Source organism: Microtus oregoni, unplaced genomic scaffold, assembly GCF_018167655.1.
Source record: "Microtus oregoni isolate MIOR12 unplaced genomic scaffold, Mior012 000052F_ref0000163, whole genome shotgun sequence".
Classification (NCBI taxonomy): domain Eukaryota; kingdom Metazoa; phylum Chordata; class Mammalia; order Rodentia; family Cricetidae; genus Microtus; species Microtus oregoni.
In genome coordinates, this window is record NW_024543828.1 from 11,888,784 (window position 1) to 11,916,451 (window position 27,668).

Here is a 27,668-nt window from a genome sequence, read left to right on the forward strand (position 1 = left end):
TTTCACAGCAGTCTATCAAAGACCGTTAGAGCAAAAGGTTAGATATAAAATAGAACATGCTTAAAAGGCATATCAGCGTCTTGCATGGTGGCACACAACTATATAATCCTAGTACTGAAGAGGCAGAAGCAGGAGGATCACAAGTTCAAGGCCAGCTTGGACTGCAAAGTGAGATCCTACATCAAGAAATAAGAGAGAGGGGGCTGGAGAGATGGCTCAGTGGTTAAGAGCATTGCCTGCTCTTCCAAAGGTCCTGAGTTCAATTCCCGGCAACCACATGGTGGCTCACAACCATCTGGAATGAGGTCTGGTGCCCTCTTCTGGCCTACAGACATACACACAGACAGAATATTGTATACATAATGAATAAATAAATATAAAAAAAGAAATAAGAGAGAGGCATATCAATTAATGAAACATAAAGACCTTGTTTGGATTTCTAGTCAAACATTAAATAATGAGAGGATTGAAAATCCTGAACACTAGTTATAACATTAGATAACTTTATGTGTCCTGTAATGTTTTGAAAAACTGTAAATGTCATCATTTCAAAATAAGGGATTCAGAGCCTGGAGAGCACTGTTTGATTTTTCCAGAGAAGCTGAGTTCAATTCCCAGCATCCAAGTGTCTGTAACTCCAGTCCCAAGGACCCAATATCTTCTTTCTTACCTTTGCAAGCTCTGCACATACATGGTGCACAGACATATATGCAGGGTAAAATCTTCATGCACATAAAAATAAACAGATACTTAAAAATAGATAAGATTTGTTTACATTAAAATCAAGATTCCAAGTAGGGCAATGGTGCCACATGCCTTTAATTCCAGCATCTGGGAGCAGAGGCAAGTGGATCTCTATAAGTTCGAGGCCAGCCTGGTCTACAGTGCTAGTTCCAGGACCACCAGAACTGTTACACAGAGAAATCCTGCCCCAGAAAACAAACAATAAAAAACAGATTCCCTAGATTAGTTTGAAAACTGGGGAGTTTGGGCCACAAATGAACCCATCTCTCACTCAGCTACCATGGGCTTTAATGAAGGCATGTTTACTCTCCATCTCAACCTCAGGACCAAAGTGTCACACTTTTCCTAAAGCCTTTTTTGGTTAACCCAATCACTGCTCATTTCTCATCCATATGTCCTCTGAGAATACATTTTAATTATCCAACTAGCTCTTCACACATTGTCTGCTTGGTTCTTTACAAATGTCTTACCTTCCTTTCAGCATGCTGGCTAGCCTAAGGCCTCAAGAGGCTATAAACACCATAGAATGATGCATTGTGTTGCCCTACAGGTAATTCCCAAATTCAAAGTGGTGATATGGAAAATAAGCTGAAGACAATCTCTAGATTAAATAAAAAAGCAAACTTGGACTGGAGAGACAGTCAGCAGTTCAAAGCACTTGTTGCTCTTACAGAGGAGCCGGGTTCGATTCTCAGCACTTCCGTGATGACTCATAGCCATATGTCACTCCAGTGACTTCTTCTGACCTCTGTGTGCACCAGACACTCGTGTGTTGCACATACATACATGCAGGCAAAACATCTAGACATATGAAATAATGAAATAAGAAAATCTAAAAAAAAAATTAAGAAGCAAACCTACAGAGGAGTTGAGAGAATAGGAAAATTAACTGCATAGATCTGCCTAGACTTTTTTTAAAAAACATTTTGTAGTATTTTGTCATAGTGGATTTTCCCCCCTAAACACTTGACAGTATGTATCTGACATGGAATTGTCACCCCTAAATTCTTTAGCATTTTTTTAAAGAAAAGTGGCATTTTTCTATATGGCTAAAACATTATTTTCACAGCCAAGAAATTTGAGCTTCTTACAGTGTTCAGTTTATATTTGAAGTTTCCTGACTGTCTCGATTATAAATGCCTTTTTGTGCTCAGTGCTGAAGACTGAACATTCCTACTTGTTAGACAAGAACTCTACCACAAAGCTGTGTCTGCAACTTCATAGTGAGCACCGTGAACACTATTCTTAAATCCAGCTCCGCAGCAATGTTCATATATTGTTTTTGGTCTGTTTAGCCTCTTATGATCCAGAATAACTCCCTAAATTTGCAGTCTTTCATTATATTTTATGTCAGCCTAGATTTGTATAAATGTTCCTTCATTGCTAGATTTGGGTTTGGGCTTTTAAAATCAAGAAATGACAAAGATACTTTCATGTTTTGCCAGATGGATTGTGAAGCTTGTATTTGTGCATGCGTGTGCACAAATGTCCTTTATTAATGTCCTCAGCATAGGTGTGTCATATTAATAATCATGGCTACCATAATGCATCTAGTACAAAACACTGTATTTGATGAGAAGCAGATCTTTGATGCTAAAATTGATTTCATGCCCCTCAATAATTATTATCCACTGTGTGTGTGTGTGTGTGTGTGTGTGTGTGTGTATGCACGCGCGCGTGCGTGTGTCAGATTTGGAGGGACACCATGTTGTTTTGTGGCAACTGTCATTTGTGTTGACTGCTGAAGAATTGGAACGGTTGTTTTATATGTTTAGTGGTCATTTGTGTTGTCTGTCATTTGTAGAGGCCTGTACATGTTCTTTGACCACATTTAGAGGCCATAAATCTTTGTGCATTTTAAGTTATAACAGTCTTTAAATTTTTTATTTCTTTCCAAAAGATTTATCTTTGTATTCAAAGTATATGTATTGTTGGGGGAAGGTGTGTATGAGCGCCAGTGCTCGTGAAGGCCAGAAGTGTTGGGTCACCCTGGAGCTGAAGTGGAGCTCAGGTCCTCTGCAGGAGCTGTGTATTCTCCCCCACTGAGTCAGTCATAACCTCCACATCACATTTCTCTTTGCTCTTTGAATTGTATTTCTTCTTTCATGTTATTTATTTATTTTGAGACAGGGTTTCACTACTTAATAGCCCTGGCTGTCATGGAACTATTTCTGTAGACCCGGCTGACCTCGAACTCCTAGAGATCTGCCTGCCTCTGCCTCTGCCTCTGCCTTCCAAGTGCTGGGATTAAAGGCCTGCGCCATTGTTGATCGCCCTGCTCCCTCTCTCGTTTTTCACTCTCATGAAACTAACTCATCTACGAATAAAAACACAAGGCTACTCTAGGGAAATGTTTAGTGTCCAAATTCCAATACTGTCACTTACTGTGTGACATTAGACAAAAGATTCTCTTTAGTTTCTTTGTCGGTATGATGGGGACAGTAGAGGTACATGCTTCAGAAGATAGTAGGGGGACTAGTAATAAGTTTATATTTTATTACAAGTGCTAAGTGTCATGTTACAGAGTTAAACATGGGTGGCCACTATTAGTTTCTTCCCTTTATAGCTCCCATATCATTTCAAGATGCAGTGAGCTCGTCAAAGTGCTTATTTTAGAAAGAGACTCTTGCACCTTACCTACTACCTCAACCCTAACCTGCCTTCCTAGGACCATGAGTCAACATATACATTAGTTGTCTATGACCCCCTCCCATCCTCTCCCCCGAAAACTGGGCTTTTCATGTAGTGTTCAAAGGTGGTAAATTCATAACACAGGAAGATGATTGACAAATAACCGTTAAATGATTCAAATGAACTTAAGGATAGTGAAATACGGACTGTGACAACGTAGAGGTAGAGGTGACAAAAGGAAAGAACGTTCGTTGCTCAAGTAGGCAGCTGATTGGCTGGTGTCCAGAATGCATCACTCTTGAGCCTCAAATATACGAAACAAAGTTAGTCGCTGTCCAGCCAGTGTAGTGACTTGGCAAGTGAAAGCTAATGCTACCTAGATTGAGGGTCTTCGGGCAGAGCGGGGAGTCCCCGAGCCCCGCCCCGCCCCGCCCCCCGGGGTCCCAGCCAGGGCCCCGGCAGAGGCAGAGGCGGCGCCTGCGCCCTGCCTCCCAAGAACCACTAGTGGTTCACAACTCAGCTCCGAAGATGGCCGACCACGCTTTTGCGGGTACCAGTGGCAACACATCTTTGCGGGGTCTACGAGAACGCTTGGGTGAGTGGGCTGGGAACCCTCTAGGGGGATAGGAGCCCTCATAGAGTACTGGGGCTACTGTAGTCCCAGGGACCAGCAGAGTAGCTTGGCTGGGCAACTTTTCAGTGGGGAGTCCGCTCGTCCTATCTGGTCTGTGTCCCCTCATCTCTCTGAACACCCCGGGTTGGGACAACAAAGATTGGAGGACCCGGGCGTGGAGGCGAAAAGGTTGGTCAGTACTGTCGGTGGCCCATTGGCCACTGCTGGGCGGATGCCATCGAACCCGGGCTTCATCCCCGCCTGCCATCAGGCACCAGTGACACCCGCGCAAGGATGAGTGGGCGCTGGCGCGTGCTGGACATAACTGAAGTTGGGGTGGTCCTGCCAAGATAAGGAAGTTTGGGGTTTCCCTGCATCCTAAGATGTTGGTACTTTCCAGGTCAAGGTCAAGGGAGAAGGGAACTGGGACTTAGGGCTTAGAAAGTTGGGAAGAGACTTGTTTCTCTGCAAAGTTGCCCTGCACTAGCACGTGACTTTGTCTCTAGGCTAAACGGAATGAGAATCTGCACCTAGTAATGTTTTCTCCTCAACAGGTCTTATAATCAAAACTTTTTTCCGTCGGGGTGCGGGGGGGGACCTGGCGGGGTATGTTAATCTTACCAATTTTGTCAGTACCTGCTTAATTCAGGAAATTGTGTGAGGAGGTAGTATCTCTTGTTGGCTGCTTTCAGCTTGCTAACAGTCTAGTTCCCCCAGATATGCCTGTGAAGAAGACGCTTTTGATTGCTATTGAAAGCCTAAGGGAATTTTAAATTGTAATCAAAAGGTTAATTCAGATTGGCTGAGATTCAAAGACCATATATTACTGAAGAACACTTTGAATCAAGTCTCCAAAAAGTGTCAGAAGCAAGTACATACATTTTTGCCATTCCAAAGGGGGCAAATAATATCCCTCGAGCCTCTAGCCTATTTTAAACTCTGGAGAGTTTGCAATCAATTGCTATATTGTTTATTGACTTTTATAACTCTCTGATATTAGTTCAAAATAATTGAAATTAGCTAGCGTGTATTCCCATATCTTGAAGGAACTGGGGTCTGATACCCCCTAGCATTATTTATTTATTAAATGTTGGAAAATAGTTAAAGTTTTGAGGTGGTTGTTTACATTTACAGGACTTCAAACTATTAAAGACAACTTTAAGCTATGCAAAGAGGGGGAGGGGATTTAATCCTGATCCATTGTTTACATCCTAGCTACTACATTAGGTTGAAAACACCACATGTTGAATTTGCACAGCTCACCAGTTTAACGGCCCTGCTGGTTCCAGTATTTTCTGTAGGAGTTAATTTCATCTCCTGCTGGAATCCCAACTGCATGAATTAAAAAGGTGTCCTGAATAAATAATCTCTGTGGGTGCACAGTACAATTTACATGCATGTATTTTACAAATGTGTAGGTGTATGTGTTTGTGTGGATTAACACACTATATATATATATATATATATATATATATATATATATGAACTTAATGGTTTTTCTACACATTGTAGTATGCTTATGCTGTGTACTGAAGAATTATATTATTTTAACAACCCAATTCCTATTTTCTACACAACTGTTTTAAATTAAAACTGTTCATCCAGATGAGTATGAAAAACTTGTAACTAACGTGTTACTTTCCTCTTCTTGTTTTTTTTTTTTTTTAATTCACACATGGTTTCTCAGTTGAGTACGGCTTAGTCACAGACTGGGTCCCATAAATGCAGGCAAAGCTACTGAGGCTGTGAGCCAGATTATCAGCATTTTAAAGCTGCAGACACCTTCAAGTTAGTCTAGCAGCCAGAATCCCAACTCAGAAACCCTGAGCAGCTCCCACAGCTTGAATGTGTGCTGTGCTGGACAACCCAATATTTGTGTTACTATTTGGAATGGTAATGTGCTCTTAGCCAGTGTGGTGCTGGGCACGAAGACTGCAGCAGTTTCTCACCAGCCTTTATCTGTATGCTTTCGGTAGCCAGTTGTTCTCCTGGAATCAATTGCTGCAGGCCAAAGAAAGTTTTGAAAATGTGTTCTTCTTTAGAGAACAGTTAAAAAGAATTTGTGCTAGTATGCTTTTCAGAAAGAACGTGGCGACAAAATGCCAGTAGTTTAATTATGAGTAAGGCGAGAAGAATCTAATATTTAAGTTTATTTAACTAGGTCATAGTTTATCCGAACTGCTAGGTCCCCAGGGCGTACAAACAAATCCTTTTTCTTTTTTTGAAATGATGAGCCCTATAGTAGCAATTGCAGGGGCACTTTCAAGGTTACACCCTAAAATGAATCCCAGGTAACTTTTCCCCAATGCAGCCAACATCACAGAACCCATTCATTCTATGACTGCTAAGGCAATCCCGTTAGCACCTTAATTATTTGAGCTGTCTGTTTTGAACTGTAATAGATCTCTTAAGAGTTAATAATCAGACCTGTGAGGTGTGACCTGGAGCATATTTCCTCTGCTTTTGCACAAAGGTAAAAACACTTAACCAGGCAGTGGTAGTATAAGCCTTGAATTCCAGAACATTAGAGGGAGGCAGGCAGAGATCTACAGAGCAAGTTCCAAGGCAACCAAGGCTACACACAGAAACCCTTCCTTGAAAACAAAAAACAAAAGAAAAGCAAAAACAGTTTTTAATGTTCTCCAAGGCCGTTGTCCAGAATTGTGGGGAATTTTAGATGCACCCATGCATTCAAGGTTCAGAATTCTCTAGAATCCTTCTTAATGTATATTATCTTTCACGTTTCCTCTCTTTCCCTCAATTTACCTTATTGATGTTTACTTGCCGCATATATATTTGGTGCGGTTTATATATTTGCCTTACGCGTTTTAAAACTAAATATACATTAAGAATCCTTCTTAATGTATATTATCTTTCACGTTTCCTCTCTTTCCCTCAATTTACCTTATTGATGTTTACTTACTGCATATATATTTGGTGCGGTTTATATATTTGCCTTAAGCGTTTTAAAACTAAACATTGGTTGTCCTTGCATCTTCATAATGCATTAGAATAGAGCCTTAGGGGTGCTGAGGGTATGGGGGTGTGGCTTCATGGGGGAAGGGTACATTGCTTAGCATATTAGAGCCCTGCAGTTCAATCCCAGTTACCACAGAGAAAAGAAAGAAAGAAAATGAGCTACTTTTTAAACCGTTCCATAGGGGAGGTTCAGGCTTGTTTTGAAATCCATTTAGGCAACTAGTGTATCAACAGCCTAGAAAATAGCTGATTGGTCATTTATAAATGTTTTATGATATTTGGCTCAATCTCTGGGTATCTACTTGTTAGTACATTGCTTCTAGATTTGTGTCTATAAATATTGTTTAGAAGATTTTGATTTTATTTATGTGAATGTTGTGTCTGGTATATGTAAATACACCCCACCACTGGCACGCAGTGCCTGTGAAGGCCAGAAGAAGGCATCAGGGCCCCTGGAAATGTGAATTTAAGACAGATGTCAGGTGCCTTGGGTGTGTGCTGAAAACTGAGCCTGAGTCCTCTGCAAGAGCACCGAGTCAGCTCTCCAGCCCAAATTCTTCATTTATTCTTTTGACATATGGTTGAGGGCTGCTGTCCTTGTATTAACTGTTAACTCCAACCTTTTCCCTGTCTTCCTGTGTTTTAGTTGCCGTAGCTCAAGAACTAGCTGAAGAACGGCGACGTAAACGTGGTATTAATTCTTCTGCAGTTACTTCTAAGAGATCGTCGTGTACACCTGGTATACTTTCAATGTTTTGATATATCAGTGTTGTAGTTTTATAAGCCGGGTGGTGGTGGCCATGCCTTTAATCCCAGCACTCAGAAGGTAGAGGCAGGCAGATCTCTGTGAGTTCGAGGCCACCCTGGTCTACAGAGTGAGTTCCAGGACAGCCAAGGCTACACAGAGAAATCCTGTCTCAGAAAACATAAATATTTAATAGAATTAATATCATACTTATGGTTAATTTTTTTTGTAGTTTTAGATGGTTCCGTCCTTAAAAATGACATCAAACAACAATTAGCCAAAGAACGCAGGGAAGAGAGAAAACGCCAACAAGAAGGTAAGCATGTTGGATATTTCCCTTTATGTATAGCTTATATATTTTGGACTTGGGTTTTTACTCACGTTGCTTAATCTGTTTATATGCTAGACTGTAATTTTATTATGTAAAATATTAAGTTAACTCCATTTACTGACCCACACCAAGAAGACCCATGAGGTACTGTGACCAAATTATTTAATTTTTGAAGGAGTAGTTTCAGTTATCTGAAAACGGAGGCCTGGAACTTTCTTCAACAGTTGTAGAAACAAGCTGGATAGGAGTTCAGTGAAAATGGGATTTAGAATAAATTAAGACTTTCTACAACTTGGTTTAAATCAAGTTTATGCAAGTGGGATGCTATAGGTGATCTTCATTGCAGTGGCAGAGATAGGCAGTAATGTTAGAGAGGTGTTTGTTTAATTAATTAATTAATTTATTTATTTATTTAAGGATTTCTGCCTCCTCCCCGCCACTGCCTCCCATTTCCCTCCCCCTCCCCCATCAAGTCCCCCTCCCTCATGAGCCCGAAGAGTAATCAGGGTTCCCTGCCCTGTGGGAAGTCCAAGGACCTCCCACCTCCATCCAGGTCTAGTAAGGTGAGCATCCAAACTGCCTAGGCTCCCACAAAGCCAGAACGTGCAGTAGGATCAAAAACCCATTGCCATTGTTCTTGAGTTCTCAGTAGTCCTCATTATCCGCTATGTTCAGCGAGTCCTGTTTTATCCCAGGCTTTTTCAGACCCAGGCCAGCTGGCCTTGGTGAGTTCCCAATAGAACATCCCCATTGTCTCAGTGTGTGGGTGCACCCCTCGTGGTCCTGAGTTCCTTGCTCGTGCTCTTAGAGAGGTTTTTAAAGCTTTATTTATTTATTATGGATATAGTGTTCTGCCTGCATATCTGCCTGCAGGCCAAAAGAGGGCACCAGGTCCCACTATAGATGGTTGTGAGTCACCATGTGGTTGCTGGGAATTGAACCCATGACCTTTGGAAGGGCAAACAGTACTCTCAACCTCTGAGCCCTCTCTCCAGCCCCTAGGGAGAATATTTTATAACTGCACAGACACGGATCCTCTGCTTGCAGTCAGAGAAGACCTGAATATCGTAAAGCATACTGGGTCGACTTCTAAGTCTATTCATGAAACACCTGCTTATCGAGTAGCATCTGGAGAGCTGAAGACGTTGAAAGAGGTTTCAGAGTAGATTGAAGCAAAATATAGATTCAGCCCATGTGTCCTTTAACTTGTATTTTAAAACACATGTTTCTCTGATGCAGTTTGTTTTTAGCTCAAACTAGCAAACTAACCGCATAGAAGAAAACATTTCTTCCTACTTTGGAAGTTTAGTTTGCATAGGCAAAGAGTCATCTGGCTTAGAAATGCCAGCTCTTCACAGTTCAGTGACCACCTTGTAAAAAGTGGTTCTTTAGTGGCCACATGTGTTTACACACATGAATTGTGCATGTTCTTTACTGCACCTGGTTATGTTGCCTTAAGAATGATAATGAGACAGATTAGCTTTTTTTTTCCTTCTTTGCGTTTAATGTGGAAAACTTTTCTTGGCTTTAACCCCATGAAAATGTACTTGGAATATTTCAGCCAACAAGGAGAAACAACTGCTTGAAAAACAACAGAAAGCGAAGCTACAGTATGAAAAACAGTTGGAAGAAAGACACCGTAAACTGAAGGAACAAAAGGAAAAGGACGAGCGACGCCGAGTATCTGCAGAAGAAAAAAGAAAACAGAAACAGGCGGAAGATAAAGTATGCAACTTCCCAGGCTGTCCATTTAGTGCTGGCATCGTGTGCATCTGAAATATTGTTTAGCCCTTTTCTGTATTTACTGGCCCTGTAGAAACGAAGGGAGCAACCTCATCTTCTCCTATTTGTTTTCCATTTTTCCTTACCTTCAGTCCAAGCGCTTAAACACTAATTTCAAGGAAGAAAGAGGAGGCATGAAGGTCCAGAAACCAAATTCTATTGGCCTTTAGAGTAGTGCACTCCACAGCGTACCTTGGTTTGGGGTTAGCTGAAAACTACTGTCTACCACCTGCATAAGGACTCTAAACATACCACCCCACCTCTCTGGCAGGTCTCATCTGGCAAGCTGATTTCTTCCAAGTTACCCAGTCTTGTGACTTCCTGAGAGAGAATGAATCATTAGAGACAATTTTAAGAATCAACAAACAAAACAGGAAATAATACAGATTGTGTGTGTCCGGGGGGGGGGTGTTGGTGGTCCTTGGTGGACAGAGACAGTCCAGGACAGTGCCATCTTAGTAAAAGAGGAAGTTGAGAGAGAGAGAGAAAAAAAAAACACAGAGCGGAACAGAAGCAAATGTCAGTATAGACAGAAAGGGAACCAGAAACATGGCAGGAAAAAAGATGGCAAAAGGGCATCAACTCCAAAGAGCTAGTGGGTGTGAGCCCAGTCCCAGCCTGGCACATAGACATTGTAAAGTAGGCTAACACGTTTCTCTTTGGCCTAAGAAGAGCAGGGTGGGCACTGGAGAGGTGCTCTTGTTGGGTGACAGTTGCTGCTAGGGGATAAAACAAAACCCTCTGGGCCTGAAGTTGATTTGCTCGCTGGAACATAGTCGGGATATTATAGTACAGGAATGAAAAACCCCCGAAGCAAAGAACTCATTTCTAAACTTGTACTTATTCTGCCACATTATGGCATGTGATTTGTGTGACTGTTATCCTGGCCAGTTCAGGCTGCAGCTGAAGTAGAGATAAATACACTGCTTGCCTTTAAAAAAAATTCTTACTTAGCACCAGGATTTAAGCTCTTATAGAAATGAACGTAATAGACAAGAAAAAACTTTGGCATAGATTTGACATATTACAAACTAGACTACAGCATGTGGTTAAAATAAATGATTAAGGGATCAAGCAGAAGTGGAAATGGAAGTGGGCAAATATAGTGATGCGTAGATTAGCATGCATCAAAGTACACCACTCAGTCTGTCCATTTGCCACACAAGTTTGGCTCTAAGTTTCCTAATGATAGAAGTGAAAAGAGAAGCGTGGTCAATTTCTCCCCCCTCCCCATGGTCAATTTCTTGATGTAGTACCCACAAAATAAAATACGAGTAATTCAGGGGCAGCACTGGTATTCAATGATGAAATTAAAATTTGTCTCCCAATTCTTTTAAACTTTTACGTACTTGATAAAGAAATGCAGCGATGGGATTAGTTTTAGAAACAATAAATAAAATTGTGGTGATATCATAACCATATAAAATGGCTTGGCATTTCTTTTAAACAGGAAAAATTTAAGGCGGTAGTGTCCCGTACAATGGAGAGGTGCAACCGTGCTGATCAGCGACAGAAGAGGTGGTCGTGGGAGGGGAGTGTGATCAACGCTGACAAATCAGGTAAATAACAGTTGTAATTTGGGCAGGGGCGGGGTTTCAAGACAGGGTCTCTCTGTGTAGTCCTGGCTGTCCTAGAACTTGCTCTATAGATCCGGCTGGCCTCAAACTCAGAGATCTGCCTGTCTCTGCCTCCCGAGTGCTGAGATTATAGACATGTGCCACCACTGCCTGGCAATAGTTGCTGGATTTAAGTTCACTGATATCCATTTTAACCATCAGTTACTGTTAGAAGGCTGTAATCTGCGATAGGATCTACTCCCTATGTCCTATCACCTGACAAAGCAGAAGAGATCAGAATACACTAAACTTTATTTAAATTTGCAATCGGCACAAAAATGACAAATACAAGGATTAACCAATGCTTTTTTTTAAATAAACTAAGTCCAAGGCTGGAGAAATAGGTCAGTCAGTAAAGCCACTTGCCTTGCGAGTTATAAGACCTGAGTTCGCTCCCCAGAACCCACTTAAGAATAATCCAGGTGTGGTAGGTATACATGCATATTTCCAGCACTGGAAAGGCAGGGGTTGATTCAAAACAGCTGTTGCCATTACTTTAGTATTATTTCTTGAAGGATGTCAATGGGAAAATTACATGACTTAATCACATGACTTACAACTCTGGGGCTATGTTCATCACATTATCAATGCAAGGTATTTCCACATGGCATAATAGTGCACCTTTAACAACAACAATGTATACTTTATTTTACAAGTCTTAAAGAAAAGGAATTCTTGTTTAATGCCTGTCTCAGTATCCTGAGCTAGAATATTTCAAATAAAATGGGAAGTATTTACACAAAGCCAATTGTTTTCTCTTATTGTTTTGTTCCCTTGTGACATCTATAGCAAATTTAAATGGATTTTCTTTAAAAATAGTTATAATTAAATGATCCATTCAGTATTTTTAGACACCATCATGGATTGTGTTTAAAATTAAAGATTAAATATTCACAATTTAAGATTGATGTTGTCAATATTAGACATTTTCCCTATTAATTTTTATTGGTGTTTGTTTGTTTGTTTGTTTTTCGAGACAGGGTTTCTCTGTGTAATAACCTTGCTTGTCCTGGGACTCACTCTGTAGACCAGGCTGGCCTCCAACTCACAGAGATCCGCCTGCCTCTGCCTCCTGAGTGCTGGGATTAAAGGTGTACACCACTACCTAGCTAATGGTTTTCATCATTTTCTAAGTAACTTATTTTCACCTCAAATAAGATAATGAGTAAATTTTTAAGTTTGGGGTTGTAAACTACATAATACTTGAAATTAGATAAATTCTTGCAAGTAAGAGTTGAAAGAACTTTAAACTGTTTAATAAGATGTGCAATCCACCTGAAAAAATAAAAAGGAAAGTAAGATTCCTATGTACTTGATGTTTAGGGAAAACGGAAAGTAAACGAAGCTCTTCTCTGAATAGAAAAGACAATGAATTACATCCCAATGTTGATGAGGAACACGTGGACACTACGCCTGGTAAGTAGTTAGTTCCAAGGTACTGGTTTAAACCACAACGTGTGTGTGTGAAAGTTAGAGGACAATTTGTGGCAATCGACTTTAACATGCAGGGGTTCCAGAGACTGAACTCAAGTCCTTAGGTTTAGTGGCAAGTGTCTTTACCCACTAAGCCATCTCGCAGCCCCCTCCCACTTCTTATTTTATAGATGTCACACTGCAGTCCTGGCATAGTTCAAATGGCCTTGACCTTATAACAACCCTCCTGTCTCGGCCTCTTGAGAGCTGACATACTGGCATCAGCTAGCAAGCCTAGCTTTAAAGTGGTTTCTCTCTTTTATTTTATTTTTAATTTTATTTATTTATTTATTTATTATCTTTTTTTTTTTGGTTTTTCGAGAAAGGGTTTCTCTGTGGTTTTGGAGCCTGTCCTGGAACTAGCTCTTGTAGACCAGGCTAGTCTCACAGAGATCCGCCTGCCTCTGCCTCCCGAGTGCTGGGATTAAAGGCATGCACCACCGCCCGGCTTTTTTTTTAAATTTTGAGACAGGGTGAGTTTCTCTGTATAGCCCTGGCTGTCCTGGAATTAGCTAGCTCTGTAGACCAGGCTGGCCTCAAACTCAGATCCACCTGCCTCTGCCTCCCGAGTGCAGCACCACCACCTAGCTTTAAAGTGATTTCTCTCTGACAGCTTTTCTCCTCTACCATCTCCTTTGCCTCTTCCTCTTGCCTTTGCTTCATCCTGCCCTAGTTTGCTGCTTTGTTACCCTGATGAAACACTAGCCGACAGCATCTTAGGGAAGACAGGGTTGCTTGCAGCCCATCACTGGAGGAAGCCAAGGCAGGTACCCAGGCAGGAGCTGGAAGCAGAAACCACAAAGGAATACTGTTTACTGGCGCATTCCTGCTCGCTTTCTCCCATATGCTTCTTAAGAAAATCAGACCCTGCATCAATCAGCAATCAAGAAAATGCCCTCCAGACATGCCTACAGGCATGTGCTGGCGGCAATTGTTCAACTGACGTCCATCTTCCCGGGTGTCTCCGGTTCATGTCAAGTGGATGGTAGAAACTAAGCAGAATACATAATGATCCATTCTACGACAGGAGACTTACATTAATTGATTCAGGTGAAATCCTTTGGGAAGAAATGCAATTTGTGTTAGGGATCTTTATAAAGATTTAAACAAAATATTGACCCCCCCCCCAAAAAAAAACCCACTTTTGACAAGACCATTGTGTTCAGTCCCAGGACCTGGGTTAGGTTCTCAACACCCACATGGCAGCTCGCCACTGTTTGCACATCCATTTCTAGAGGATCCAATTTCCTCTTCGGGCCTCTGAGGGCACCAGGCATGCAAGTAAACACTCAGGCACATAGGAGAAAAATAAATAAGTCTTTTTAAAATGTGGTTGAGATTTTGAAACACAGTGTGATTCAAATAGAAACCTTTTGCTACAAGTATCCACTTTCCAGGGACAGCTGATTTTCATTTGTAGTGAACCATTGTGGTTACAGTAACTCTGTTGCTGATGTCCCTTCTGTAATACTATATTTCGAATGGTTCTACTCTCAATGATATACCTCACTGACCAGTTCCTGTACTGTGTAAAATGCCTATAATTTCCTATTAAATAGCGCTTTTCTATTGTCATACTGTGAACATGGAGTGTTTTTATCTAGTCAAATTCCTGCCTTTATGTGGACTTTTACTCTGTCCTCATTCACTTATAGGCATGACCAAATATGTTTTCCGCTATGTTACTGCACCAGTATTTACTACTGAGGGGCTAAAGTCTTCCGCAATATTCTGTAAGTCATCATTAAAAATGCCACTTCCAGCCAAATTAGAAATCACACCCACAAAGAAAATCGCAACATCTCTCAAGGAAAACATGGAAAGACCAGCAAAGGCGAATGCAGAAATGCCACCCAAGATGAACATGGAAGAACCCACACAGGCAAACCTGGACGGACCATCTAAGGCTGATGTGGAAATGGCACTCCGAAACATAGCAGACATCTCTGAAGTTAAGGTGGACATTTCCCCCAAGGTGAATATTGAAGGCCTGGCTGATAGGAACTCGATGAAGCACCCCGAATCAAATGCTGAAGAATTCCCCCAAATGAATGTGGATACTTCTTCAAGTGTTGAACCATCCCCCATTGTGAGCGAGGATTCATCCCCCGTTCTGAGTATCGGATCATCGTCTGTTGTGAGTGTAGAAATATCGCCTGTTGTCAGCATAGATAGCTCACCAGAATTAAGTTTGGGCTCTGCAAGTGCTGTGCCCTTGGAAACACTCATAGAAACATCTCAGACTTCTCTTAAGACCAGCGGGGAATTAAACCTTGAGGCCAGTATGAAAGCACAGCCTGAGACAAATGTTGAAGAACCACCCCAGGTGAGTGTGTGAGCACAGCCTAGACAAGGTGAGTGTGCAAGCATGGCCTAGCTAAAGAGAGAGTAGGAGCATGGACTACGTAAGGTGCTTATAGACATACAGCCTAGACAAGGTGAGTGTGGGCACAGGCTAGACAAGGTGAGTGTGAGCACAGCCTAGATAAGGCGAGTGTGAGCACAGCATAGACAAGGTGAGTGTGAGCACAGGTGAGTGTGTAAGCACAGCCTAGACAAGGCGAGTGTGAGCACAGCATAGACATGGTGAGTGTGAGCACAGCCTAGACAAGGCGAGTGTGAGCACAGCCTAGACAAGGCGAGTGTGAGCACAGGTGAGTGTGAGCACAGCCTAGACAAGGTGAGTGTGAGCACAGCATAGACAAGGTGAGTGTGAGCACAGGCTAGACAAGGTGAGTGTGAGCACAGCATAGACAAGGCGAGTGTGAGCACAGCATAGACAAAGCGAGTGTGAGCACAGGCTAGACAAGGCGAGTGTGAGCACAGGTGAGTGTGAGCACAGCCTAGACAAGGTGAGTGTGAGCACAGCATAGACAAGGTGAGTGTGAGCACAGCCTAGACAAGGCGAGTGTGAGCACAGCATAGACAAGGCGAGTGTGAGCACAGGCTAGACAAGGTGAGTGTGAGCACAGGTGAGTGTGTAAGCACAGCATAGACAAGGTGAGTGTGAGCACAGGCTAGACAAGGTGAGTGTGAACACAGCATAGACAAGGTGAGTGTGAGCACAGGTGAGGGTGTAAGCACAGCATAGACAAGGTGAGTGTGGGGACAGGTGAGTGTGTAAGCACAGCCTAGACAAGGTGAGTGTAAGCACTCCTTGAGGTGATAGTGGGAGTTTCTCGGACAAGTGGAGGAATGCCTCTCATGACGTGAGAACAGCTCCCAAGGCTAAAGGGGCAGACTTCAGAGATTTGTTTAGCAGTTAATGTGAAATATATTGAGGAAAAAGGCTTCTGAGGAATGTTCTGGACTGTTCAATGAGGTCGAGAAATGGAATTAGATTTTGAAATAGAAGATTTTTAAATGCATTTCTGTGATATACTTGCATTGCGTAACTTCTTAGCCTAGAAAAAGAAATATCTAATGTTTCATGAATTAAAAGAAAATTAGAGGTTTCGGGGACTGTGACTCTATAGTATAGTATAATAATTGCTAGTAAGTTTCTTCTTATCTTATTGACTTGGTATGTTCAGAACTCAGAACTGGACAACACACGAAGTGTAAACCTTACCACCAAGAAACAGCAGCCATCACACATACCGTGTTACAGATGGCCGTCATCGCCTGCAGTCGGGTGGCGCCCACCTTCTCCCATGAAGGCTGTGTAAGTAACTTATTTGCAGTTCCTTCTGATAGGCATTTTATTGGAACAAGTGTCATATCAGTGTTTCCTAAAGGAAATAATATAACATGCAAGGTAAGCAATTGCAAATGGGAAAAGTGAAGTAGCTTTACTCTCTCCGTTATAAAAATGTCCAGTTTGTAATTACTTATAGTATCAGTGCATTGCATCACTCATAATTAAATACTGAAAAGTAATCGGGACACATGTGTTACTTTTTCTCAGCAGGCAGAATCAAAAGATTCGACCACCATCGCCTCTACCAGTCTCAAGAATATCATCGAAGACTTCTCTTTCATATAAAATAACCCCAGTTCAGAATATCCTGTATGTGCCGAATGCATTAGGTACAATAACAAAGACAAAAGAACCCGTTCAAAAGCGTATGATCAACAGAGGTAAATTCTTTCCCTAAGTATTTTAGCGACACAAAAATCTTGAAGTACTTGAGAATCATAATTTTATTCCCTAATTGATGGGGCTTTGAGAGTTGTCTTTCTTTTAGATAAAGAGAATTAACCAAGCACTGGTTCACTGGAATGCTGCTTCTCTGCTTGTTTACCCACCCCTCTGTTCAGAAACTTTGTTTTTGGAGCCATTGCTAGAAGCTTAAGTTGGATGAGAGGGTTGGGCTATGATCTTTGTGGGCCCTTCCAGCTCAGATATTGGCTTGTTCTTTGTAGTATGAGGGGGAGTGGGCAGTGTCCCGCTGCCTGGCTAGCTTAACCCCCCCCAAAATAACCACACGGAAATTGTATTAATTAAATTGCTGCCTGGCCCATAAGCTCTAGCCTCTTATTGGCTAACTCTCACATCTTGATTCAACCCATTTCTAATAATCTGTATGTCACCATGAGGTTGTGGCTTACCAGGAAAGATTCAGCATGTCTGGCCTGGCAGCTTCATGGTGGCCCGGCTCTATCTGCTGCTTTCTTCCTCCCAGAATACAGTTCTGTCTTCTCCGCCTAAGTTCTGCCCTATCAGGCCAAGCAGTTTTGTTATTGATTAACCAATGAAAGCAACACAAATACTGAAAGACCTCCTCCACCAGTTCTTAGAGAGTTTATCCAGCGACATGTGCCTGAATAACTTTTCATCAAATGTAGGCCAGTTTCCGTATACATTCATGACTTGTGACATGTCCTGATTCGTGCTGTACCCACGTTCACACTGTTACTTTGCCGGTAACATGCATTTTTACACACGTCAGTGCTATTGGCCTCAGATGTCCTGAGAATTCTGTTTTGAAAAGAAATTCCAGTGAATTATCTATATCAAATGATCTTTTGACGATGAATTAGTCATTCTTAGTGTCGACAAATTTTCATTTCTATATAGTTTATCTAAACAACAAAATTAGTTATATAAACTTAATATTATAATATTCCTCCATGTGGAGCCAGCATGGTAGTGCATCCTTTAATCCCAGAACTCAGGAGGCAGAAGCAAGTGGATCATTGTGAGTTCAAGGCCAGTCTGGTCTACAGAGTGAGTTCCAGGACAGCAAATGGTGAGGAGGGATAGATAGATCCATGTAAAATATACCTTATTTTAATGATAGTGTTGGCTTCTTTTGTTACCTACAGCTACCATTGTATGGTAACCACATGTATATGGGGTTGTCAAAGTTTAGGTAAACATCAATAGAAATGATGTACAAATCCCACACATATACCAAATATTATTTGATTTGTTGAGTATTTTAAAAAGTTTTTACTCTTCATTTGGATCAGGCATAATCTTGGCTTCAGCATATTTTAGTCTTTCATCATAGAGTCCTGGATTTACCTGTCTCTAACCAGTTAAATCAAAGTAGAAGTACATCATTGCATTTTGAATATTTCAATATGCATTTGTTTGAGAGACAACATGCTAATATTTTGTTAGGGATGAGCTGGCATTGTGAACAACTCCCCTAATTAGCTTGTGATTAAATTTTGGTCTGTGCTCGTATGTTTTTAATGTTTGGGAGGGTCTCATTTATTTGTGGGCTTGAGAGGAAATGGGTTCCCTAATCAACTGTTTCACATGTTTCTTTAAACTAGAATCTGGTAATAAAAGTGTGCCAAGCAGTGAAGCAGCTATGAAAGTTTCAATAGAGATACGCCATGCGGATTATGAACAAAAAGGCAAAAAGGAGAAAGAAAGAGACCAGCAAGAAGAGACAAAGCAAAGGTAATTACAGAATAACCATTCTCTCCCTAATCCTTGGTGGGAGTCCAAACTTTTTTTGCTCTCAAATTCTAGGTTTCAAAATGGCAATTAACTGTTTTCTATGGTGAGAAGTCAATCATTGCTTTCTAGTTAGATAAAGAAAGGAAGAAAAGCCAGGTGGTGGTGGTGCATGCCTTTAATCCCAGCACTCAGGAGGCAGAGGCAGGCGGATCTCTGAGTTCGAGGCCAGCCTGGTCTACAAGAGTTAATTCTAGGACAGTCAGGGCTACATAGAGAAACCCTGTCTCAAACCTCTCCCCTTTTTAAAAAAAGAGAGAAAGAAAGAAAAAAGGAAGAAAATAGAAAACACTTAGAAAGCTGTTCTAACTGGCTCAGCGGAGTGGTAACATCTCAGCTCCTAGATATTTCTGTTTGCCTTCACTGGAATGACAGGGGCAGGGGTTGGTGAGGAGACAGATATACTGAGATTCATCTCTATGTCGCCAAGGTCTCATATAGCCAAATGAATTAGTTCTAGAAGGTTGTCCCGGACAACACACAAAGAACATTTGAACTTGAAATGTTCTTGCTTGGTCATCTTGAGACCCATTTTGTGTTGTATCTTGTAAACCCCTGTCCACTGCGGACAAAGGATACTGTAGGGCTGACTCTATTTCCAAGTACCAAGTGTTTCAAGCACAGTTGCTTGGGAAAAAGGGGAAGAAGATAGTTTGGACAGGAAACAGTTTGAAACTTGGGCATTATTGCTCCTTGTCTCTGCAAACAGAGCCGATTTAGCATTTGAAAGCACTGAGTCCTGGCACACCATTAGACCCTCCTCCAGATTACCTGTCATCATCCCTAGGTGAGATTGGGTGTGTTCACATATAAGACCTTAAAGAATCTGTCTCTCCATGACTAAAGGCTATTTCTCTCTTGCATATGTGCACATATGTGAAGTAGTCAGGTACTTCTTAGAAATCAATTAGTACGCCCAAAGGTCTCATTTGTAAAAGGTGACTCTTGAATAGCAAGAAAGCTATCTTCCATAAATGCAATTGTATTATTATATCCAAGCAATTTCGCCATAATGCTTCTATAGTCTTGCAAACTATATATGCTAGCAGCTAAGAAAAATACTATCGTTCTTTAAATACCCTCAGCATTTCTAGAAAATCAGACGGTATGGTAGAGAGAGTGGATAAAATCCCAATAGATGAATCCTCACCCTACAAAGACGAGCAGCAAGAAAAACATCTGACAAGGAGACATTTTGAGCCACTGGAAGACCAGAAAGAACGGCTACAGGTTTGTAGCCTTACCATTGCCACTTCTGCTCAGAGAACCTGCTTAGAAAGTGCAGTTGCCAGTGGGAGGTGGTGGTGCACGCCTTTAATCCCAGCACTCGGGAGGCAGAGGCAGGCAGATCTCTGTGAGTTCGGGGCCAGCCTGGTCTACAAGAGCTAGTTCCAGGACAGGCTCCAAAGCCACAGAGAAACCCTGTCTCGAAAAACAAAACAGAACAAAGAAAAAAAGGAAGGAAGGAAGAAAGAGCAGTTGCAATGCAAAGCCGCCATCGGGGCCACTGAGCAGACCCAGCTTTGTCTGGCTGCACCTCTTTGCAGTCTCCAAAACCTACATGGCCATAGCCAATTTCTGTTCCCAGGTTTAGTAGATCATTCCTCAGAACTGGTTACATCTAAATCTCCTTAAATCATTGTGTATGTTTGTATTGCTTGGCAGGGAACCCTCACAAATTTTCCCATAGCTTTTGAGGAATGTAAGAAACTTGACTCCTTGCTGTGTTAATACCTCAAAACCACACGCTTTGAAAGCAGTGCTTCTCACCGGGCTTTCATCAGAAAACACAGATGTTTACATTGCAATGCACAACAGTAGCAGAGTTACAGTTAAGTAGCAGTGAAAGTAATGTTATGGTTGGGGTCACTGCGACATGAGGACTGTGTTAAAGGGTCGCAGCAGTAGGAAGGTTGAGAACCCTTGAGTTAAGGTAAGGCAGGCACGTGTTCAGATGTCTGAAACATTTCAGACAACATCAGCCTCAATCTGTGTTTTTGAACAGGCTTTGAAAATGGATAATACATGTGAGAAATGACCACCAGCCTTGCAACTGTTTGATTTTTTTTAAGCTAAAAAATTTCTTGTCATCCAGATATTTTGAAATTAATGATATTTTTGTACCAATTTTCTAGAAAGGGGACACCACCAAGATGAAATCTCAGGACAGTGCTCAAAGTGGGGACACCACCATGATGAAATCTCAGGACAGTGCTCAAAGTAGACAGAAGGAACAGGAAAGAATTACGTTACAAAATTTGCAAGAAAGATTAGAGAGGAAAAAGGTAATTCTCTGTTTCATGTGTTTTGTGTTAATGGTGGCTGCAAGCTAGCAACATTTCTCTGAAAATCCTCAACCAGGTATGTGGTAGTCCCTAGCTGTCTGCCCACTGTGGCTGTTTATCCTAAGGTGCTGACTTCTATACAGGAAGTTATCCTCTTACTGGCGGTGTTTTGTACCTCACGGTTGGCATTGTAGCAATGCCTCAATATAATCAAACCTAGAGAATCAACATTTCTTTTAGCAGGATGACTCCAGACTGACAGGTTAGTAGAAGTTTCTTCTAAACTGGGCTGTAGCTGGCACTCCATGTGGTGGGAAGAAGGGGAGGCCTCTTAGAAAGGCCAGTGTTTGAATTATTTATAAGGTAGGACCTGATTTGATGCAACCCCACGTGGTTTATCTAGGAGTCCCTGCCTGCCCTGGACTACTGCCAGGTCTCTGTCACAAGCCACAGCTCTCCTCACCTTATGTCGTGGAGAGAATTCTTATCCCACCCTAGAGTACATCCTTCCTTCCTCAGCCTTCTGTTGCCTTAGGAACATAGCATCGTTGAAGTGCATTATTTTCATTAATGTTTGCTGCAGCCATGGTCTAGGAGTTCTAATTAGTTTGCAGTGATATGTGTTGAGTCTCACTGAAAGTAGTCTGCGTAAAAAAGGGAACACGGAATTACCATTTGAGTCTCTGTTATGATAGGAAGGACAATTGCTGCCGTTCACAGTATATTATAGCTGAGACCAGAGACAGAAGAGAACCCCAGCTGCTGCCCCAAGACTTTCATTAAGTCTGGGGTTTGGGGACAATTCCAGGCATTGCCTGCGATACAGTGGGGGTAATCACTATTTTTTGAAATCTCTTTTACGTTTTCATTTCCCTTTGACTAGAGGGTTGAGGAAATAATGAAGCGGACGAGGAAGACAGATGTGAATACCTCAAAGGTAGTCTCTACCCACCAGCGTGCATATGACTTCCTCTCGCTTCCTGCTCTTGGCATCTCTTCATTTTGACCAGTCTGGTGATAATGAAGTCTGGTGGCACCTTTGCAGTTCCCTGGTCCTTAAAAGCCCAGAGCTTGTCTTTCTAGCTCTAGTTTGCTTTCATGTTCTCAATGTGAAATGCTTGCTTGGGTCTTCTTGCCTAAAACAGCACGGCTGGTTTGTCTTCTAATTTTTTTAGCCAGTTCTTGGAATGTTCTAGACCCTGCTTGTGTTGTTGAATTCGTATCACTCTCCTCCCCCAATCGTCTTATTCTCATTTGCTGCTGGGGAGAAGCTCCCGGTGCTAATGTGGAATTTATCAGCATCTTCTGCTAGCTTAAGCGTTTTTTACACCCTTCCTGAACACTTGGACATCTACTTTGGTGACATGCCTATCTGTCTCTTGTGTCACCTGCCTTTTCTTACTGATTTACAGGAGTTTTTACCTACTCTGAGCAGAAGTCCTTTGGAGGTATGTGTTCCAATCTTTTAATATAAAGCTTTTTGTAAACCAGTGCTCTTCATTTCAGCCAATGAATTCAGGCCACCCCCCCTTTCCGTGACTGCTTTCCGCATCTGTGTTCCCATTGCTTCTCCCAACATGTCTTTTGAGTATGGCACATGCACTCAAGGCTTGCTGTTCTCTCCATTCGGAGCCACTGACATTTGGTTACAAACTGCTCTTTTCCCTGGTCTTAGTTATCCGCACAATGTCTGATAGCAATGCCCCTTCTGAAAACTCTGTAGAGTCACAGGCACAGAGCTCATTCAACTCACTGGCCCAGGGCCTTTGGCGTCAGCCGCTGCTCCTGAGTTCATCTGGCTCATTGCTGACTCTTGCCACTCTGGCTGCACTAGTATTCCGAGCAGAGGATGAGTGGGAGCTGAGGGCTGTAGGCTCTGCACTCTTGGTCCAGGAAAGAGTTCATTCTTGAGTGTCGCCCTAGCTGAAAGACGGAACTAAGGCCAGCAGCCCATCATGAGGCCAGTTAAAGAAACTATTTTTTTTCTACCCTTTATTCAAAATGCCAAAAATTAGCCATCAGTCTAGTCTTTTCTTCTTTGAAATACTAAAATAGGATGGTTAAATGCATATAATCATGATTTTCTGTGCTAACCATAGACTTCAGAAATATCTGATAATTGCCCATCAGAAGAGGATGAAGCAGATGATGAAGGAGAAACAGAAAGTGATGGGGACTCCCTGGAGATGCTTCCATCAGGTTTGCTTGTTCCTCATGGTGACACATAGGCGCAAACACTGGTACTATCAAAATGAGGACTGGGTTTAAGCAGTCTCGTGAGAACCGGGTCAGACACAATGACTAGAGCCCCCAGGCTGCTTCTGAGTCATGGGGGGAGGGGAGGCTGCGGACAGTAAGGATATTTGAAGTAAAAGCAGATTCAGAGGCAACCAAGGGCAGGAAGCAAGGCATAATCCTGACCTTTGACCCATCAACCTTTGCTAGCAAAGAAAAGAGGAATATTCTTTGAAGAATATTCCCTATGGCCGCCACTGAATTAAGAGTTAGGCAAATTAATGTGCATGCTGGACAGCCCCTCAGCTGGCTTGCTCAATCAGGCTTGACTGGGCCTGGTTCCCCAGAGCATTGCCTGCTTGGCCCTTCTTGCCTTAGGCAGGGAGACACACACACTATCACACCAGGATTAGAGGGTTTGATTTCTCTTGTCTTTGTTGATGAAGTTCCAACTTGAATTCTCTTCTCCCCACTCCAGGAATGAATACGGCACTTAGCAAACTGAAAAAGGTTCACAAAAACACCAAGAGGAAGCCTCAAAAGCTAGTGTTTATGCAAGCAGGATCTGATGAGCTTGACTCGGAGAAAAAAGTCTATTTCAATGGGAACAGGAAAGCTTTCAAACAAAACGACCCAAAAGAATCTACAAGTCAAGGAAAGGGCACTAAGTGAGTGACTTAGCACCTTATTTATCCAGACGAATGTGGGAGACATATGAATGCCATCCTTAGAATCCTGAGCAATATTAATTACTGCTTCAGTGCTTAGTTTGCATATACCAAACATTATGTCCAGTACCCTACTTAATCCTAATGGAAACAAAATAGAGCCCACAGCAGTCTTGCTGGGTCAGGATCTTCACCCCCATCTTTTGTTGGTTTGCTTTTCAAGTCAGGGTGTCTCTGTGTGGCCCTGGCTGTCTGGGAACTTACTCTGTAGACCAGGCTGGTCTTGAACTCAAAGAGCTCCACCTGCCTCTGCCTTCTGAGTGCTGGGGTATGCCACCACCAACAAGCACCACCATCTTCTACAGACAAGCCAAGCAAAGCACACAGAGGCTTTCGGCTTTATTCACCAAATTCAAACCCAGATTCATGACACAAAATTGCTTGTGTTTGCATGGTGAATGAATGTGGTTTCGTTTATTGAGGGAATACTCAATATTCGAAACAATGAGAATATGATCTCCTCGTTTTCACTGTTATGCAGAGATTGATAATCCTCTTCTCATTTCACATGAGTAAGTAGGCTCCGAGGTTAAGTTGAGAGAGTAGGAACTGTTTGTTGAAAAGGAACACTGCCCAGATGATAACCTAAAACAGTCTGAACTTCTGATGCCCACTGGAGTCATGGTCTGCTAAGAGACTAAGTTGGTTCAACTCTTGTGCCTGTTCTTTAGTTGCTCCTTACCGTCTGTGTCCTTAACTGTCTTTAAGAAGGGCAACTGGGGGGCTGGAGACATGGCTTAAGAGCACTGACTGCTCTTCCAAAGGTCCTGAGTTCAATTCCCACCAACCACATGGTGGCTCACAATCATCTGTAATGGGGTCTGGTGCCCTCTTCTGGCCTGCAGGCATACACACAGACAGAATATTGTATACATAATAAATAAATAAATTTTTTTTAAAAGAAGGGCAACAGGGATCTGCAGAGATGGTTCATTTGGGTAAGGGCACTTGTGCAAGCATTAGGAACTGAGTTCAAATCCCAGCATCATACCAAAAAAGCCAGGTGTGCCTGGGTAGTGGTGGTGCACACCTTTAATCCCAGCACTCCGGGAGGCAGAAGTAGGTGGATCTTTATGAGTTCAAGGCCAGCCTGGTCTACAGAGCAAGTTCTAGGACAGGCTCCAAAGCCACAAAGGAAAACTTTGCTTGGAGAAACAAAAAATAAAACAAAACAAACAAAAAAGCCAGGTGTGGCCATGCACTCACCTATAACCCCTGAGATGGTATTGGGGGTTAGAGACAGGAGGATCTCTAGGGCTTGCAGGCTGCCAGTTTCCTCCAGGTTCAGGTAGGATACAATTTGAAAGCCAATGTGGTCTGTGATCTACACAGTCCTAGCCTTCTCATTCTAGGATGTGGAAAGTTAGTTTATTATATCCAAGGCATTTCTCAGAAGTTAAATGATCAAAAGCTCCTTTCATGGTTTTGGAAGAGCCAGGATTCTAACTACAAGATTTCATTCCAGGACACTTACCAAAAAGCAACCTACCAGAACAGTGAGAAGCAGAAAAATAAGAGACGCCAACCCCACCATGCGATCTTCAGTGAGTGTCACTACCAATCAGGAGTGGGTCTGTGACAAAGTTATAGACCTTAGTCACACCATCGAATCACCTGTCCCAAAGACCACCACTGAGAGCAACAAACAAGATTCAAAGGATTCGGTGACAGCTCGCCAAGGTCCTCAGGTACCGCTGGATCCTAAGAAACGGAACAAACCTGTTCCTCTGAAGAAAGTGTTCTCAAGCCTCCACTTAGCTGGAAGTTCAACCGAGCTTGAAAACCCCTTTGTCTCCGGTTCCTGGATGGCATTTGGAGGAAGCGAAGAAGACAGTGGTAAGTCTGTAGGAATGATCTAGAAGAATTTTTCATTAAGTTATATTTGAGAGAATATATAACTTGAAAATGATTTCCATGCCCTACATCTCCTGCCACATAAAAAAAATATTAGTTCTTTTCAAACTCTGGCTTCATCGGCTCCCCTGCTCCCCTAGCTGCTGGACAAGTACAGGGCAGGGCAGAGAGCAGACCTTTACAGTTTGTCTTTCATCCTGTGTTTCCCAAACCAGAGGGTATTGTTTTTCTCTTTAAGAAGTTATCGAGGCTGGGAAGATGGTTGTGGGGCAAGCTTTAGGACTTGACTTTGATTCCCGGCACCCATGTAAAAAGTCAGGTGTAATCTCAGCGCTGGGGAGGCAGAGACAAGGTAGTCCCTGAGGTTTGCTGGCCAGCCGGTGTAAGCTGAGGCACTTCCAGATCCAGTGAGGCCCTGTATTTAAAAAAAAAAGAAGAAGAAGAAGAAGAAGCTACTGGACAGCTAACCGTGGCCTCTACACTCACTGGGACATAAGCATGCATATGGGCACATGTGCCGCACACGCATCTGCGTGCATGCACCAAAACCAACTCTCCTTGCCAAAAGCAGTATGGGTTCTTCAGGTGTTGTTGGGGAGAGCATTTAGAGAAGAGCACCAGAATGTTTGGGGGCTTGGTCAAGGAGTCACCTGAAAGGGAGGCTGAGCTGAGTTGCCATGACACTGTGAGCACCTGCTCTATTAATCTTTCTTTTCTTTTCTCCCCTGACTAGATACATAAACCCCTGTGGAGCCTGGGCGGTTGTCATCTTCCACCCCATATTAAAACTCCTAAGGCAAGACTCAAAAAGTGTCTCCTTCATACTTGAAACTGGCAACGGAATTTACAATCAAAAAGAAAGGAAAACAAAGAATCCCATCCAATAGTCACCTCAAGACCTACTTAAGAGAATGTTAATATCACCTTGTTCTCTAGAAAGAATTTTGAGTAAAGAGGTTATTGTTTTCCTTAGAAAACATCTATATTGTCTCTTCGTTGATTTTTTTTCATTAAATGATCATTTTCAGTCCTCCAAAAAATTCTATTAAAGGAATATCTCTATTCCAGGATCTATTTGAAACCCTAAAATAGTGATTCTGGTTAATGGTGACACTACGTCGCCAACTAGAAACAATCTGATCTCACAGAGAGCAGAAGAGGAATTCAGAGTGCTCACTAGAGTTGGGTCAGAGTCTTCCTGATAGACACAGCCCTGCCTGTACATATGTACGTACGTACATAAAATTCAGCTCTCATCCCTGGCCAGTGCTGAGACTTCTAAATGTCTGAACCAGAAGATGTAAGCTTGAAACCATCGATATCTTTCATGCTCTCATCAGTGATTCGTCTCCAAGTACCTAGCAGGGTTCATACACCAAATGCGCATTGTTTGGTCGCAAAGGTACTTGGCTGTTGACTCACCGAGTCCAATTAATTCCTTTAAATACTGTGAGTTTACAGCTTTATCCGCCTTGCTTCCCAGGCCTGTCCTTCAGTATACACTGGGGCCTGGGACCTATCAACAATATGTGTTTGTCTCTTCTAGGCACTTTCAACAAGTGAAGACAAGAGCAGGGCTATTCAGTTCTGGTGACAGGCACATGGACATACACACGTGTGTATTCACACATGTAAGCAGAGGCATTTCAATTGTATTTTAATAAATAAAGACTGCCTGGATATCTGAGAATAAAACAGCCACACTGGCCAACCTTACAGACCAGACAGCAATGACACA

The 27,668-nt window shown here is 42.3% G+C and overlaps 1 protein-coding gene across 1 annotated transcript; it reads left to right on the top strand.

Moving 5' to 3' along the window:
- Nucleotides 1–3,903: 3,903 nt before the first annotated feature.
- On the top strand, nucleotides 3,904–27,493 carry LOC121437490 (MAP7 domain-containing protein 3-like). The gene is made up of 18 exons (XM_041637357.1): nucleotides 3,904–3,970; nucleotides 7,614–7,706; nucleotides 7,945–8,028; nucleotides 9,605–9,768; nucleotides 11,276–11,384; nucleotides 12,765–12,857; nucleotides 14,570–15,240; nucleotides 16,448–16,578; nucleotides 16,822–16,994; nucleotides 18,642–18,771; nucleotides 19,914–20,058; nucleotides 20,964–21,113; nucleotides 21,997–22,050; nucleotides 22,526–22,561; nucleotides 23,213–23,312; nucleotides 23,827–24,016; nucleotides 25,542–25,912; nucleotides 27,477–27,493. Exons 1-18 carry the CDS (start codon nucleotides 3,904–3,906, stop codon nucleotides 27,491–27,493), a joined length of 2,778 nt encoding a protein of 925 aa, XP_041493291.1.
- The last annotated feature ends 175 nt before the right edge of the window (nucleotides 27,494–27,668 follow it).